At 37.4% G+C, this 14,337-nt stretch overlaps 3 protein-coding genes across 4 annotated transcripts; all 3 read left to right on the top strand.

The window, feature by feature from the left end:
- The first annotated feature begins 1,547 nt into the window (after positions 1 to 1,547).
- Positions 1,548 to 3,306, top strand: LOC126732564 (pentatricopeptide repeat-containing protein At4g36680, mitochondrial-like). Its single transcript, XM_050435498.1, has one exon. It carries the CDS (start codon positions 1,742 to 1,744, stop codon positions 2,957 to 2,959), a length of 1,218 nt encoding a protein of 405 aa, XP_050291455.1. The 5' UTR covers positions 1,548 to 1,741; the 3' UTR covers positions 2,960 to 3,306.
- A 132-nt stretch (positions 3,307 to 3,438) lies between these two features.
- LOC126732569 (splicing factor U2af large subunit A-like) lies at positions 3,439 to 5,903 on the top strand. Of its 2 annotated transcripts, XM_050435502.1 has the most exons (4): positions 3,439 to 3,610; positions 3,829 to 3,897; positions 4,173 to 4,240; positions 5,079 to 5,903. In XM_050435502.1, exons 1-4 carry the CDS (start codon positions 3,574 to 3,576, stop codon positions 5,217 to 5,219), a joined length of 315 nt encoding a protein of 104 aa, XP_050291459.1. In that variant the 5' UTR covers positions 3,439 to 3,573; the 3' UTR covers positions 5,220 to 5,903. The 2 variants fall into 2 exon arrangements, 1 of the variants encoding a protein (XP_050291459.1); XR_007659501.1 differs by lacking the exons at positions 3,439 to 3,610; positions 3,829 to 3,897 and having other exon boundaries at positions 3,907 to 4,240; positions 4,957 to 5,903.
- Positions 5,904 to 7,522: 1,619 nt separating this feature from the next.
- LOC126732565 (uncharacterized) lies at positions 7,523 to 12,224 on the top strand. Its single transcript, XM_050435499.1, has 9 exons — positions 7,523 to 7,756; positions 7,895 to 7,943; positions 8,613 to 8,701; positions 8,862 to 8,918; positions 9,094 to 9,156; positions 9,242 to 9,307; positions 10,887 to 10,973; positions 11,343 to 11,436; positions 11,530 to 12,224. The coding sequence occupies exons 1-9, from the start codon at positions 7,652 to 7,654 to the stop codon at positions 12,048 to 12,050; spliced, it is 1,131 nt and encodes a 376-aa protein (XP_050291456.1). The 5' UTR covers positions 7,523 to 7,651; the 3' UTR covers positions 12,051 to 12,224.
- The last annotated feature ends 2,113 nt before the right edge of the window (positions 12,225 to 14,337 follow it).

Here is a 14,337-nt window from a genome sequence, read left to right as displayed (position 1 = left end):
TACACACCCAAGGACCCTAAAGACGTTTAGGGAGTATTGGGTGGGGGTCAGCCTATAGTTCATTAGATAGTCCCTAGTGACCCTTCCCATGGGAAGTTCCATCCCGCCTTCAATGAAGGCGATCATAAGAATGATCACAGATTCAGGAGGTCTGTTCATGACCAACCATTCACTGTATTCACAGTGTTGGATTTCAACATTGTTGGGAATCCTATATTGTGCACTAAAGATAGCCTTAGCCTCGGGAGTATCTACTAGCTTAGCGTATCTACCCATGGAGTTTTATGGTATGAAAGAATAAACTTGTACAACAAAGAAATGTGAGGATGAACACACCTACGAGCAAAGGGAAAAGTTCTCCTCTGGAGGTTACTTCAACTCAAATTGCCAGAATGCGTAAATTAACTTCAGCCAGCCCCAAACTCTCCTTATATAGAGGTAAAAAGTGAGCGGTAATTTTCCCGCTTATAAGTGAGGGAAAATAGGGATCGTAGGATCTTGATTGAGCCATAGAATGTGGGGGACAAGTTTCCGCCTGACGCCATAAATGTGAAATCTTGGATTCCGAAGCGTCAGGAGTGTGCTGGAGATAGGTGAAAGGACGTTACCACGGGAACGCGCATGGCATGTGTGTAATTTGTTTGTATAACTAAAACTTTGCTTTTACCTTAAGGTTAATAACAAAAGTTTTAGGGTGCTATTGTGGGTGCTCGAGGACCGAGGATGAAGTTGAAGAGTTGCAGTATTGGTGTGGGGATGCCACGAGCCCGAGGAGGAAGGGGTGAGTCAAAGGGATCTGAGGCGCTCCAAGTGGGAAAAAGGATCTAAAGAAAGAGAATCAGTAATCATAAGGGAGGTTTCCAGTTTGGAGTAACCTGTTGCCTCCGCATTAAATGGTGGGCAACAGTTTTATCAGTTGCATTAATGAGGAAGTGACTTGAACAATGTAAGTCACAGCTAAACAGACTCATTCTACCACCTTTTTCAGATGTAAAAATGGACAAGTGTTAGGAGAGGAGATTTGTTAGATAAAAATGGAAGGTTGAGATGTGAGGGAGGGAGGAGTATATAAGAAAAAGAGGGTTTACAGAGAAGAGGATTGAGACACAAGTATCAAGATATAGAAAAAAAAAACAAAAAGAACACTGAGAGAAGAGAGTGAATAGTAACATTTCTTGTATAATTGTGACCTCCCCAGGCCAGCTTGTATTGAGAAGTGAGCTCATCCATTTAATTACATCTTCTTTTTCTTCCTTATTTTTATCCTCGGGTAGAGCTTCCCTCTTGTTGTTTGTTTCTCTCTCTTACAAATTCTTTGTTTTGGGCCACGGTTGAACTGATCTAGCCACTATTCTAAGTGGGTTTGGGTTGCTAGTTTCTCTGGTCCTTACAATCGTCACATAGCTAAATTTTAAGAGGAGAACCTAAAGAACAACATCTAAATTACTGTATATAAGTTTTGTCCATTCAATTAGTAATAAACTTTACCAGTGAACTAATTACAACCACTGTGCCTTATGTTTCATTTGGAAAACAGATTCCTAGGAAATGGTTTCCCATACAAACAAAACCGGGAACTGCTTTCCACAAGTAATGCAGCACAAGCACACAACATCTAAACCCTAAAAACACAAAACCCTCAAACAAAAAACCACTACTACTACGCTACATACAATATTCGAACTTGAACTAGCAGAGCAAAGCCACCCTCCTCAAACTCTCCCATATCCCCTAAAAAAAAATGTCCTCTTCCATTCCTCTCCGTCATCTTCGTCACCTCTGCACCACCACCCCCACCCCCACCAATTCCGCTGCAATCTCCATTTCCAGAGCCAAATCAAAACTCCGAACCGAGTACGACCCTGACAAAGCCTTGGAAATCTACTCCTCTGTTTCCAAACACTACTCCTCCCCCACCTCCTCCCGCTACGCTCAAGACCTCACCGTCCGCCGCCTCGCCAAGTCTCGCCGCTTCGCCGACATCGAGTCCCTCATCGAGTCTCACAAGAATGACCCTAAGATCAAAGAGGAGCCTTACTTGTCAACTTTGATTCGATCCTACGGCCGAGCTGGCATGTTTGACCACGCCATGAGGACCTTTGACCAAATGGACGAGTTGGGTACTCCGAGATCGGCGGTTTCCTTCAATGCCTTGCTAGCGGCTTGCAATCATTCCAAGATGTTTGATAAAGTCCCCCAACTGTTCGATGAAATGCCTAAGAGATACAGGTTTTCGCCGGATAAGATTTCGTATGGTATTTTGGTTAAGTCCTATTGTGCAGCTGGTTCGCCTGAGAAGGCGGTTGAGATTTTGAAGGAGATGGAGGAGAAGCGGGTGGAGATAACAGCGGTCACGTTTACAACCATATTGGATGCTTTGTACAGGCAGGGGAAGAGCGAGGAGGCCGAGAAATTGTGGGATGTGATGGTGAAGAAGGGGTGTGAGATTGATGTCGCGGCATATAATGTGAGAATTATGTATGCCCACGGTGGTGACCCAGAGAATGTGAAGGCATTGATCAATGAGATTAGTAATGTGGGGTTGAAACCCGATACGATTAGTTATAATTACTTGATGACTTGTTATTGTAAGAGTGGGTTGATGGATGAGGCCAAGAAGGTTTATGAGGGGTTGGAGGAAAATGGGTGTAATCCAAATGCAGCCACATTTAGGACTTTGGTATATTATTTATGTAGGAATGGGGATTATGAGAAGGGGTATAAGGTTTTCAAGGAGAGTGTGAAGGTGCATAAGATTCCGGATTTTGCAACGATGAAGAATTTGGTTGAAGGTTTGGTGGAAAAGAAGAAGATGAAGGAGGCAAAAGGATTGATACGGACGATTAAGAAGAAGTTTCCACCGAATGTTGTTAAGACATGGATAAAGTTTGAGGAGAAGCTTGGTTTGGCTTCTGTAGATGCTGGTCCTGACGAGGATGATGAAGAGGCTGCAGCATAGGCATTTGTGCATTATTGTTTTGGTTATTGAGTTGGATGTGTTTTGTAGCTTGATCTATAGCTGCAAATGATTCAATTTGATTAATTTTGAGTTTTATGGATATGCTGATTGGCAATTTTAGTTTGTTGATTGGCTCTGGAAATTTAATTCTGTGAAGCTGTTTTGACCTGCGAATAGGTGTAAAAGCTTCAATATAATTAAACATCTAGTGATAGTTTTTGTTCCTCTTTGCTGGGCTAATAATTTGTAATACACAACTCTTCTAGTGTTTTTTTTCCCCTTGTTCTTAGGTTGAAGTTCTTTTTTTGTCAATGGCAATGAGCTTCACAATGCTCTGTTTGATGTTAGTTGTATATTGTTGTCTCTCTGTCTATACCTTCGCTCATTTCTTCTCGCTAGTCGTTACTTTTGTTCCTCCAGCTTTGCCCGGCATTGTATGTCTCAAAATCTTGACAAGCTTGTTATGCCATTGTTGCGGCATTAACAAGATCTGTCTAGCATGGTGGGGGAAAGAAGCCACTGTTCACTCTGGTACAAGGCAGTACTCTGTATGATAAAACTTACTGTTAGATGTGCTAACCAGGGTGCTAATCAACCTAAACCCAAGTGAGAGAATGATTGTTTTATGCACAGCAGCAGACTTTATTGCAGGTGAATTGTAATCTGATTTTGCTTAGTGTGTAGATTTATTTAATTTAGCAACTAAATTTTGTGTGTATTTATATAATATCTTATTTTAATTGAACTTCTGATTTTGGATCTCAGTTATAGGTTCATTCACTAATTTCCTTGGTTTTGCCGAAGCTCATGTTACAACAAGGTGCAGTGGCCACCAAAAATTGTATCTCTAACTCCGGTGATTTCTACAGATGAACTCATAGATGATGATGATTATCAAGACATCTTGGAAGACATGAGAGAGGAATGCAGAAAACTTGGTAAAACCTTGATCTAATTGCTGATTATTTTTTGTAGTCTTTGTTTTAAATTTAGTCAATTTCACCTGTTAAGGTTCTTTGCATGTATATTGATTTTCTGTGTTATATCTTTCTGTTTTACAGCTTTTTTGTAGTCCCACATTCTGCTTTAAAGAATCAGGCCTAATTTACACAAACAGAAGCCTCCATAACCTTCTATCTTTGTTCCCCTAAAAATGTTCCTTTGTCCATTTTGATAGATTTTATGCATTTTGAAGTTTTAATGTGATTTGCAGGTACTCTGGTAAAAATCATCATCCCATGCCCACAACTTAATGATGAACCATCACCTGGAGTCGGGAAGGTTTGTTTGGTTTCCTGCTTACATTTTGCTTCTTCCTGCTTTTGAATCTTTACTATGGGATAGGAAATCTACTGGTATTTGGAGTCCTAGATGTCATGAAGTGTTCCTACTTTAAAAAAAAAATTATAAAAAGGAAAAGAAAAGAAAAGAAAAGTGTTTCTACTTTTTTTCTTCTTCTATTGACCAAAATTTTAGATGAGGGAGAAACCATGGGCTGTTGTGATCCAGTGTTTTGTGAACCTGTCATGTTTGAAATGGAATTATGTAACATATTTTATCTGGACAATTAAGAAGTTCCCAGTGAACGTTATTAATGTATGGAAAGGTTGAGGAGGAACTTGGTTTGGCTTCTGTGGATGCTGATCCTGATTAGGATGAAGAGGCTGCAGCATAAGCTTTTGTGGAATTATTGTTTTGGTGATTGAGTTGGATGTGTTTGTAGCTTGATCTATAGCTGCAAATGATTCAATTTGATTAATTTTGAGTTGATGGATGATGCTGATTGGCAATTTTAGTTTGGTGATTGGCTCTGGAAACTTGATTTGAAGCTGTTTTGAGCTGTGAATAGGTGTTAAAGCTTCAATATAATTAAATGTCTAGTGATAGTTTTTCTTCCCCTTTGTTGGGCTTATAATTTATAATACACAATTCTTCTAGCTTGTTTGTTTTTGTTTTTGTTTTTTTTTTTAATGTTTTTACCTGCTTCTTGTTCCTAGGTTGAAGTTTTGTTTTGTCAATGCTGATGAGCTTCACAATGCTCTGTTTGATGTTAGTTGTATTTTATCTTCTCCCTGTCAATACCTTTGCTTATTTCTTCTCGTTACTTTTGTGCCTCCAGCTTTGCCAGGCATTGTACGTCAACATCTTGTTATGTCATTTTTGCAGCATTAACAAGGTCTGTTTAGCATGGCTGGGGAAAGAAGCTACTGTTCACTCTGGTACAAGGCAGCACTCTGTTTACATCCTACAATTTGCATAAGTATCATAGCAGTTAGTTTAGGAAACCGGTTTGAGGTAGTTTTGCTATCCTTTGAATAATGGCAGTGTGTGGCTGTTGGATGGATGATTGGATATGATCGTGGGTGTTTGTTCGCACACACACCTAAGCAACTTGGAGGCTTGCTTGAGGTTGATAGGACATATGTTGTGAGAAAGGGCTAATGGATCCTGGTTCAACATGAATAAATTTTGGATTACAATTTATTCCACACTTTACCACAATAATCCTATATGGCTATCTGTAAGTGGTGGACAAAAAAATGTTTGTGAAAACTATAGGTAGCCTGTAGCCACTTAAGTCTACCACATAGGATAGTTGTGGGAAATAGTGTGGTAAAAATTTTGATCCTAGAGTAACTCGTTCAGTGTAGGTTTGACATGTTGCTAAGTTCCCCGCCATATGGCTTGCCACCCATGTTATTGAGTGGTCTTAACTCAGTGGCTGATGGCTTGGGCGACTTAATGGGTTTTGCACTTTGTGGCCAATGGTTAGGAAAATACTAAATGTAGTACTATTACCTAAAGCTCACAAATTAATGTGTCCATAATTGTGATTGATATTAACTTTAATTACTGGATTAATGTATGTTTGAATTGTTTTTTAATGCTTCACGGCACATCAGTTTGTAAACTTTATATAATAAAATTTGTAGCATCTCTAACATCAATCTAATAGTTAACTCCTTGTTCTTTATTTTTGCTTAGTTTTCTTCGAATTTTTTTAAAATTTAGTTTATTTAATTTTATAGAGTTATTTTCATGGTTTTAAAAATTGGACCGGATTGATTGGTCTGACTAGTTGAACTGAGAACCGACCACTGGTTCGGTTTGGAAAAACCTCCAAAATTGGTCAAATATCGGGTTTGACTAGGAATTGCAGGCAAATTTGGATTTGCCTTCGGTTCGGCTTTTAAAACCATGATTATTTTACCTATTATATGTTTTTTGGACTATTAATTGACATGGCATGATTTAAGTAAACCATTTATAGAAATTGTATGTGTGGTTGGCATTTAGTGGCTTTGTCATTGATGAATATATATAAAATTATGAAATTACAAACAATCCCACACTAGAGATTTAAAATATAGAGATCTAAGTCAAATGATCCTAAACTTAGAAGGTATAATTTACATTTTTTTTCCCCAAAATATAGCTTTCAATTTTCATTATATATATATAAAGAGAGAGAGAGAACCCACCCTACTCAGTCACGACATGAAACATTTAGTCAGCTTAGTAGTTGCAAAGCCACATCACCTACTTGGCAAAACCATTTCGCCTACTTAGTTTAACCTCGATAATATTAGTTCATCAAATGAGCCATTTAATGTCAACCAACAACAATGATCTCTACATAAGGAGCCAATACAAACACAAATATAATTATATGACCAAAAATCAACACTAATGGTTACAAGTTGTTATATGTAATTTAATATCACAACAAAACTCAGAAAAATGGTTCCCCATTAATCACTGCTTAAAATATCTTTAATAGTTAAAAATGAGGAGAAACAAGGTATCACACCTTAATACCTGATTTTATTTTTTGTTATTATTATTTGCATTCATTGATTGTTATCCAACCAATCATATCATATTCATGAGTATCTTCGCTGATAACATTGTTATCCTAAGTTGAACAAATGATTACCTTTTTTTTTTTTTTTTTGGGGGGGGTAATAGAATTTTATTATAAAAAACTTATAAATTGAAGTAACAATTAATGTAATCGACATCATTTTAACAACATATTAAATAAATATTGAATTACTTTTTAGTGATTGGTGACGTATTAGTTTGTCACCAATCACTAAAAAAACACGCTCTTTTTCTATATTAAAAACTTAAAAAAAAAAAAAAAAAAACTTGTTTGCTTTTTCTATATTAAATATTAAAAAAAAAAACTAAATAGTTCTTGCACAACTTGTTAAAATGGTAGACTATGAATGGTGAATCACTTAATCATCACTTTCACATAGGCCTCTTATTATTTTTATCTATCACTCTTTGTCAATCATATCAAACTTGTGGTACAAAAGTTGTGCACTTGTGCTCCATGAGTCTTCGTACTTAAAAAAAAAAAAAAAAAAAAAAAAAAAATTATACCTCAAAGTATTGTAGAAACCTATAGTAGATAGATGGTCCATAATTTGGTATATAATGTATATGGCTGACGTGATCCAGTAAGCCCAATATTAAATGGGTTCACCACCCACTGGCCCAACAGATCATGCACATCACGTTATGACCAGTGATCACTCCCAGTCCCAGAGAGGTAGCGCTGCGAAGCCCTTCGCAACTCTTTCAAGGGAGAGTCCATATTTCTGTGTGCAACTAAAATAGTCTGAGATAGAGAGAGGGTGAGGGTTTCACAAAGAGAGTGAAGCTTCTTCGCTAAGCCTAGCAATGACGACTCGAATAGCTCCCGGAGTTGGAGCCAATTTGCTGGGTCAACACTCTGCCGAGAGAAACCAGGACGCCACTGCTTATGTCGGCAATCTCGACCCTCAGGTCCTCCTTTCTCTTTCTCCTTTTTATTTATTTACCATCTTTGGAATTTCAGTTTTGCTTTTTTATTGGGTTTGGTTGTAGTTAGGGTTTTTAATTTTTGGTGTTGAACTTGGTTTCTTCTGTGTTTGATGTTTGCAGGTGTCGGAGGAGTTACTTTGGGAGTTGTTTGTTCAAGCAGGCCCTGTTGGTATATGTCCACCTCACTTGTTTCTTTTCCTAATTTAGTTCTATAGAAATTATTGACATTGGTTGTGCAACATGCTTTTTGTGTTTTTACTTTTGTTTTGGGAAACCTTGTTTTTTCTGTAAATTTGAAACTCCAGATCATAATTTTTTTTTATTATTATTATTTTTTGCTTGTTTTGGTATTGCATCAATTACCAATCTACTTCGCCATGAGCCCCCTTAGCTAAGTGGCAATTTTTGGTCTCCTTTATATGGGAAACCAGTGTTCAAATCCCCCTCCCCCTACTTGTTGTAACAATTGAATTATCAAAGAAAGAGAAACCCAATCCACTTCTCGATTAGCTTGGGCCTATAGTTTTACTGTTATTTTGGGCATCGTGCTTCTTGTTCTATGCCATCCATTAGATGTGAAGCTCCCCATTATTCTAATCTTCTTCTGGAACTTTATTTCGCCTCACCTAATGGAAAGGGAAGAATAGATTATAAATGGGCCTGTTAAGATTCATTTTTGGGGAAAATGTTATTGATAAACCTTTTCGATCAAATGGGTGGTGGTATTCTTTGCCAAGTAGTTTATTCTGTGTTTCTTTTATTTTTGTTACTGTATATATATTCCTTTAATCTGCTTGTAAGACTGCCCATATATAATCTTTCCTCTTTTCTATGTCAGTGAATGTTTATGTTCCCAAGGATAGAGTGACAAACTTGCATCAAGGATATGGATTCGTGGAGTTCCGAAGTGAAGAAGATGCTGACTATGTAAGTGTTGATCACTTACTGTGATCATGCTATCTTTAAAATTTTCAAGTTCATGTTAAGATTGTATGGGTAGCTGCAAAATTTTACTGTCAGCTTCCTTCATTAGTTCTTTACTTTTGAGTCTTTGACCAATGACTTTGCCCTGTTAACAACCATGCAGGCAATCAAGGTGCTAAACATGATTAAACTTTATGGAAAGCCAATACGTGTGAATAAGGTATTTTTTTTCCTCAACTACTGTTTGAGGGCATTTTTATAATTTGTGTTCTATATAAGTTATGAAGCACTGTTACATTTGAAAGGTTTTACTGTTCTGTTCCATCCCGACATCTTTGTATCTGTTTTATTTGATTTGATGAACTATTGCTGTGTTTTTGTTTTATTTTTCTTAGGCATCCCAAGATAAAAAAAGCTTGGATGTTGGAGCAAACCTTTTCATTGGGAATCTTGACCCTGTAAGTTAAATTCTATCAGAGTTATGCAATTAACACAAGCTAAGTTACTGATTATAGCTTTGTCTTATATTGATATTCTTTACAGGATGTGGATGAGAAGCTTCTATATGATACTTTCAGTGCATTTGGAGTCATTGTTACAAATCCTAAGGTTAAATTTCTGGCTTTTCTTTTGCTTAGTTAAAAATATTTTTACCTGTTTCTAAAATTTTCAGAAATGTAGAATGATTTTATGCAAACTAGCTACTCACTAACAAGGCTGTTGGTGTTCTTATAACAACCACAACAACAACAAATTAAATTCAGGGTTGGCCACATGTATTCTTCTTATTTTAAAGTTGAAATGGGAAGATAATAAATCTTTCTCCCTTTACAACAAGCAGTTGGGAACCACACTTCATGAAGTGGAGGTCACTAGTTTGAATCTCCCCTTTTTCCCCCCTTAGGGTCCAAGACTCACTTATCCACCACCTAAAAAATATATTAATAAAATTTCTTTCAGCCCTAGAGTTTATATAACCTCGTTTGTGCATATCATTTATTCCTTTGTTTTTATGCAACTGTTGAGTGTGCCATTAGCTTATAGTCATCTATAATCTCATATGCCTATGCATGGAGGATGCAGTTTTCCTGCCAGTATGTTATCACTTCACTTGTCATTTATGTGACCATTCTCTATCAGTTATTTTTTATAAGGAGATTGTCAGAGTTTTGTAAATTGTAGGTTTATTCATTATTTTACCTTCATAGCTTCATGCATTTTATGAGATTGTGGGGAAGCTTTGAAAGTATGCTAAATTAGCGTTAGTCTGGTTCATGTGATAGGAAAGGAAACTGAATCTATCAGATATCCTTGATATGGTAAATCCAGAAAAGGGTAAATCAATGGAAGAAGCAGCTATTTTTCGCTAGGCCTTGCTTTCTTCTTTCATGGAAGCGATTCTATAATCTGTAGAAAATTGGAGAACAGTTTCTCTGTTTCTTCTTTTTTTTTTTTTTTTTTTTTTTTTTTTTTTTTTAATTTATTTAAAAGAAGAGTTGCTTTGTCTTCTCTAAGTCATTTTCTTATACATTTGCTTCTTTCACTCCTTGCATCGTCCCAGAAACTGGTTTTGTTAGCTGCTCCTTGATAGCTTTAGCTATATTGGTATTGCTTTATTCCCCTATAAATTTTTTGAAAGACCGTATAGTTACTATTGATGAAATACCATATTAAGTAAAGGTTTTTGGTATACTACAAATAAAATTTTTACTTAAAGTCTACCTTGTCACTTTCTAACTTCTGACATAATCATCTATAATTTGGTATATTAGCCTATCCCCAGTGTTCCAAGTTATGGGGTAAGTGGTGTATCACATTCTGTTCCAGTTCTGGTACCACAATGACCCAAGTTCTTGGTGAGTTAGACCATTATCCTCCTGAAGTTAAGTTTAATGGTAATTCGATCATGGAAATCTTAGTGCTACTTGATGAGCATTTTTGTGTGGCCTTCAACTCTCCGTGTTGGTTTTTCTTATTTGGGTTTATTTTTGTTTTAGGAGAACTGGATGTGAACCCCTCTTAACTCTTAAGTGGGTTCCGATCTCTTCCTGCCTCTCTTTGCATGGCACAAGGGTTGGGCTCAAACATTTCTACTGAATGCATAATTTTTCTTCTAATGTGTGAATTCTACTGATTATAACTCTGACTGTTACAAGGATTCTGATCTTTAGCACTTGTCCTTTTCCAGATCATGAGAGACCCCGAGTCAGGAAATTCACGTGGTTTTGGGTTCATTAGCTATGACTCTTTTGAGGCATCTGATGCAGCTATTGAGGTATTTGTACTTTGCTGATATTTTCATATCCTCCAAATCTGTGTGAGAAACATGAGGTTTAATAATACAAGATTTAGATCAATCATTAGTTTGTTATTCAGTCTCCGGTTTATTATCTATTTTTTATATCTAAATTGAGGTCCACTAGGTTATAGCTTGATGCCTAGTCTTACATGATCAACAATTCGATTGGATCTACATTTAAAAAAAAAAAAAAAATTGTTTTTATTAGTCTTCTATGAGCTTATTTTAATTACATTGAGAAAGATATTCTAGTTTTGTGACATATACTAAGACATAAGTGACCCATGTCACTAGCATCCCTGTCTTAGTTATTTATGAATTGATTTGGTATTGATCTTCTTCCAGGCAATGAATGGCCAATATCTTTGCAACCGTCAAATTACAGTGTCATATGCATATAAGAAGGATACTAAAGGGGAGCGTCATGGTACTCCAGCAGGTTAGGATTTTTTAAGCTGCTGCTTTTAGTAGGGTAAAATTCATGCTGTCATCAAGAACATTGCTTTGTTTACATGCTAAAATTATATTGCAGAGAGAGTTTTGGCTGCGAGCAATCCTACTGCCCAAAAGAGCAGGCCTCACACTTTATTTGCTAGTGGGCCTCCAACACTTTCAAATGTTCCTCAGTCCAATGGAACCATGCCTCCACGCCCCTTTGCAAATGGCACTGTTGCTCCAGGCCCAATTCCTGCATTCCGACCACCACCACCACCTCAAGGTGCAGCATTCCCACCTATGCCAGTAGCTGGACAGCCACCTTGGCAGGTTCAGCCACAGCAACCAGGTCAGACAATCCCACCACCTATGATGCATCAAGTCCAGCAGTTCAGGCCAGCTCCCCCGAATATGCCACCACCCCCTCCACAGGCAGGTCAAGCTCCTCCAAGGCCTCTCCCACCACCAATGGGAATGGGAGGCCAACCACCTATGTGGCGTCCACCACCACCTCCACCCCTACAGCAGCAGCCTGGTAGGCCCCTAATGCCACAGTCATCAATGCCTCCGCCTCCCCCTCCGAATAACCCCAATAACCCTCCAATGCCTTCATCTTAAGTTGAAAGCTTGAGATTATTCTGCAAGGCTCTGTTACTCCATATAAGGTCTTGGATATTTCTTGCTCAATTTATTTGTTCTGAATTAGGAGAATGCAGATTGTAATATGTACCACACTAATTAACAAAACAAGCTATAATTTTGACTAGAAAGGATATTTATTTTTGGAATATAGTCTTTTTTGCATCTTCGGCCAGAAAAAAGTGCAATTACTTTGCTAAAGCATCCCCAATTCTAGGTAATTTTTGCCTGCATCGGCCACTATTTGGCCTTCATGTTAAAGTCAAGTCAAACATTCTGGCGAATTACTAAATTCTGCTTGTGCGAGTTAGAGACATGGAAACCATTTAGACCCAGGTCGGAAGGGTCTGTTGGTGTAGCAGCTTTGATTAATGCGCACGTGCACTTCACAATTTGGGGAATGGGATGACTCCCTTGATCCTAATAATTATCATCCTTTGTCCATTTACGTGCTCTTTTGGGTCAAGGGAAATTGTTGTTGCACTCATGAAAGTGCACGCAACCGTACACACAAGGGATGAAATCATGGGTTTAAAACATGATTTCAGTTGTAATTTTAATTTGTTGAAATTGTGTCTTGAAAACAAGATTTCACAATTTAACTGAAATCGTGTTTTGAACTCATGATTTTGCCCATTGCGTGTATGGTTGATTGGTTGTGTGGACTTCCACGTGTGTAATCAACAGCACCCTTTGGGTCAATTTGGACCTAAATTTTTTCCATGTAATTATATACCCTAAATATAGGACCCTAGATTTTCAAGAATGGCTCCAAAGGGAGGAAACTTTATGGAGGCAAAAGGCTAGAATAAAGTGGCTGTTTGCAGCTGATCTTAATACCAAATTCTTCCATCTCACCACCATAATCAGAAGGTGTTAGAATTCAATTGACTTTATAAAAAACTAGCAAGGTTCATGGGTTTCAAAAAGTTTTTTTAGAAATTTGTTTAAAACGTCTAATCCCTCCATTCCTGATAACATGGAAAATTTGATAAGCCCAAGCTTGTCTGAGGAGGATATTGAGATGATTTCAAAAATTCCGACTTTAGAGGAGATTAAAGATGTTGTTTTCAGCATGAATTCTAGTAAGGCACTAGGTCTTGATGGAATGTTAGCCCATTTCTACAAGTTTTATTGAAATATAATAGGAGGTGAAGTCATTGAAGCTATTACCACTTTCTTTCAAAAGGGGTACATGTTGAGAGAAATAAACCATTCCTTCATTGTTCTCATCCATAAAGGGAATAATGCTGCGATGGTTTCCCAATTCAGGCCAATAAGTTTATGTAATGTTTTGTACAAAATCATATCCAAGCTATTGGCCAACAGATTAAAGCTAGTTCTCCCTGAGCTAATTTCTCCATGGCAAATAGCTTTTATTCTAGGAAGGAAAATTCAAGAGAATACCTTTTTGGCCCAAGAAATTATCCATGACATGAAGAAGAAAAGTGGGAAAAAGGTTGGATGTGATTAAAAATTGATATGGAGAAAGTGTATGATCGTTTGGAGTGGTGCTTCCTTGAGAAAGTCCTTCATGGTTTTGGTTTTCCAGGTATTTGGACTCAATGGGTGATGCAGTGTGTAACTACAACATCATTTTCAATCTTACTTAATGGCAGCCCTTTTAGCTTCTTCAAGCCCAAGAGAGGGTTGATATAAGGTGATCCTCTTTCTCCCTTTTTATTTATCCTTGCAGCTGAAGTTCTTGCTAGACTCATTGAGAGAGAAGCAGTAAATAACAAAATTATTGGATATAAATTAGCTCCTGATCTGATGCCAATTACCCACCTTCAATTTGCAGATGACTTGTTTATCTTTGCTCAAGCAGATGAGGAGAACATGGGAGTATCAAAGCATGTTTAGACACTTACTCAGATTGGTTTGGTCAAAAGGTGAATTTCTTGAAGTCAGTGATAATTTTCAGCAAAAATGTGAACCAAGGAGTAAGATCTCAGTTGGCAAACTATATTGGAATTCAGAGGTCCAATAGAAAAGAAAAATACTTGGGCATTCCTATGGCTTCAGGTAGAGATAAGAAAGCCACGTCTAAGGAGATCATTGATAAAGTGAGGCAAAGGTTGCAGGGTTGGAAGATGAAGACTCTTTCTCAGGCAGGTAGAACTGCTCTAATCTCTTCTGTGGCTTCTTCTATTCCATCTTATCAAGCTTCATCTCTACTCCTTCCAAAAAAAGTTTGTAAGAAATTGGATGCCATGAACAGAAATTTCTGGTGGGGTTCTAAAGAGGAAAATAAAAGGGGTAGTTG

Source organism: Quercus robur, chromosome 6 (genome assembly GCF_932294415.1).
Source record: "Quercus robur chromosome 6, dhQueRobu3.1, whole genome shotgun sequence".
In the NCBI taxonomy this organism is placed as follows: Eukaryota; Viridiplantae; Streptophyta; class Magnoliopsida; order Fagales; family Fagaceae; genus Quercus; species Quercus robur.
Note: the sequence above shows the minus strand (reverse complement) of the source record. Positions and strands in the feature narration are given on the sequence as shown.

Coding starts and splice junctions, on each gene's coding strand:
- LOC126732564 (XM_050435498.1), top strand. CDS start 1,742: ATGTCCTCTTCCATTCCTCTCCGTCATCTTCGTCACCTCTGCACCACC.
- LOC126732569 (XM_050435502.1), top strand. CDS start 3,574: ATGATTGTTTTATGCACAGCAGCAGACTTTATTGCAG. Junction 3,898..4,172: donor AGAGGAATGCAGAAAACTTG/GTAAAACCTTGA, acceptor TGTGATTTGCAG/GTACTCTGGTAAAAATCATC. Junction 4,241..5,078: donor CATCACCTGGAGTCGGGAAG/GTTTGTTTGGTT, acceptor TTGTGCCTCCAG/CTTTGCCAGGCATTGTACGT.
- LOC126732565 (XM_050435499.1), top strand. CDS start 7,652: ATGACGACTCGAATAGCTCCCGGAGTTGGAGCCAATTTGCTGGGTCAA. Junction 10,974..11,342: donor CATCTGATGCAGCTATTGAG/GTATTTGTACTT, acceptor ATCTTCTTCCAG/GCAATGAATGGCCAATATCT. Junction 11,437..11,529: donor GCGTCATGGTACTCCAGCAG/GTTAGGATTTTT, acceptor ATTATATTGCAG/AGAGAGTTTTGGCTGCGAGC.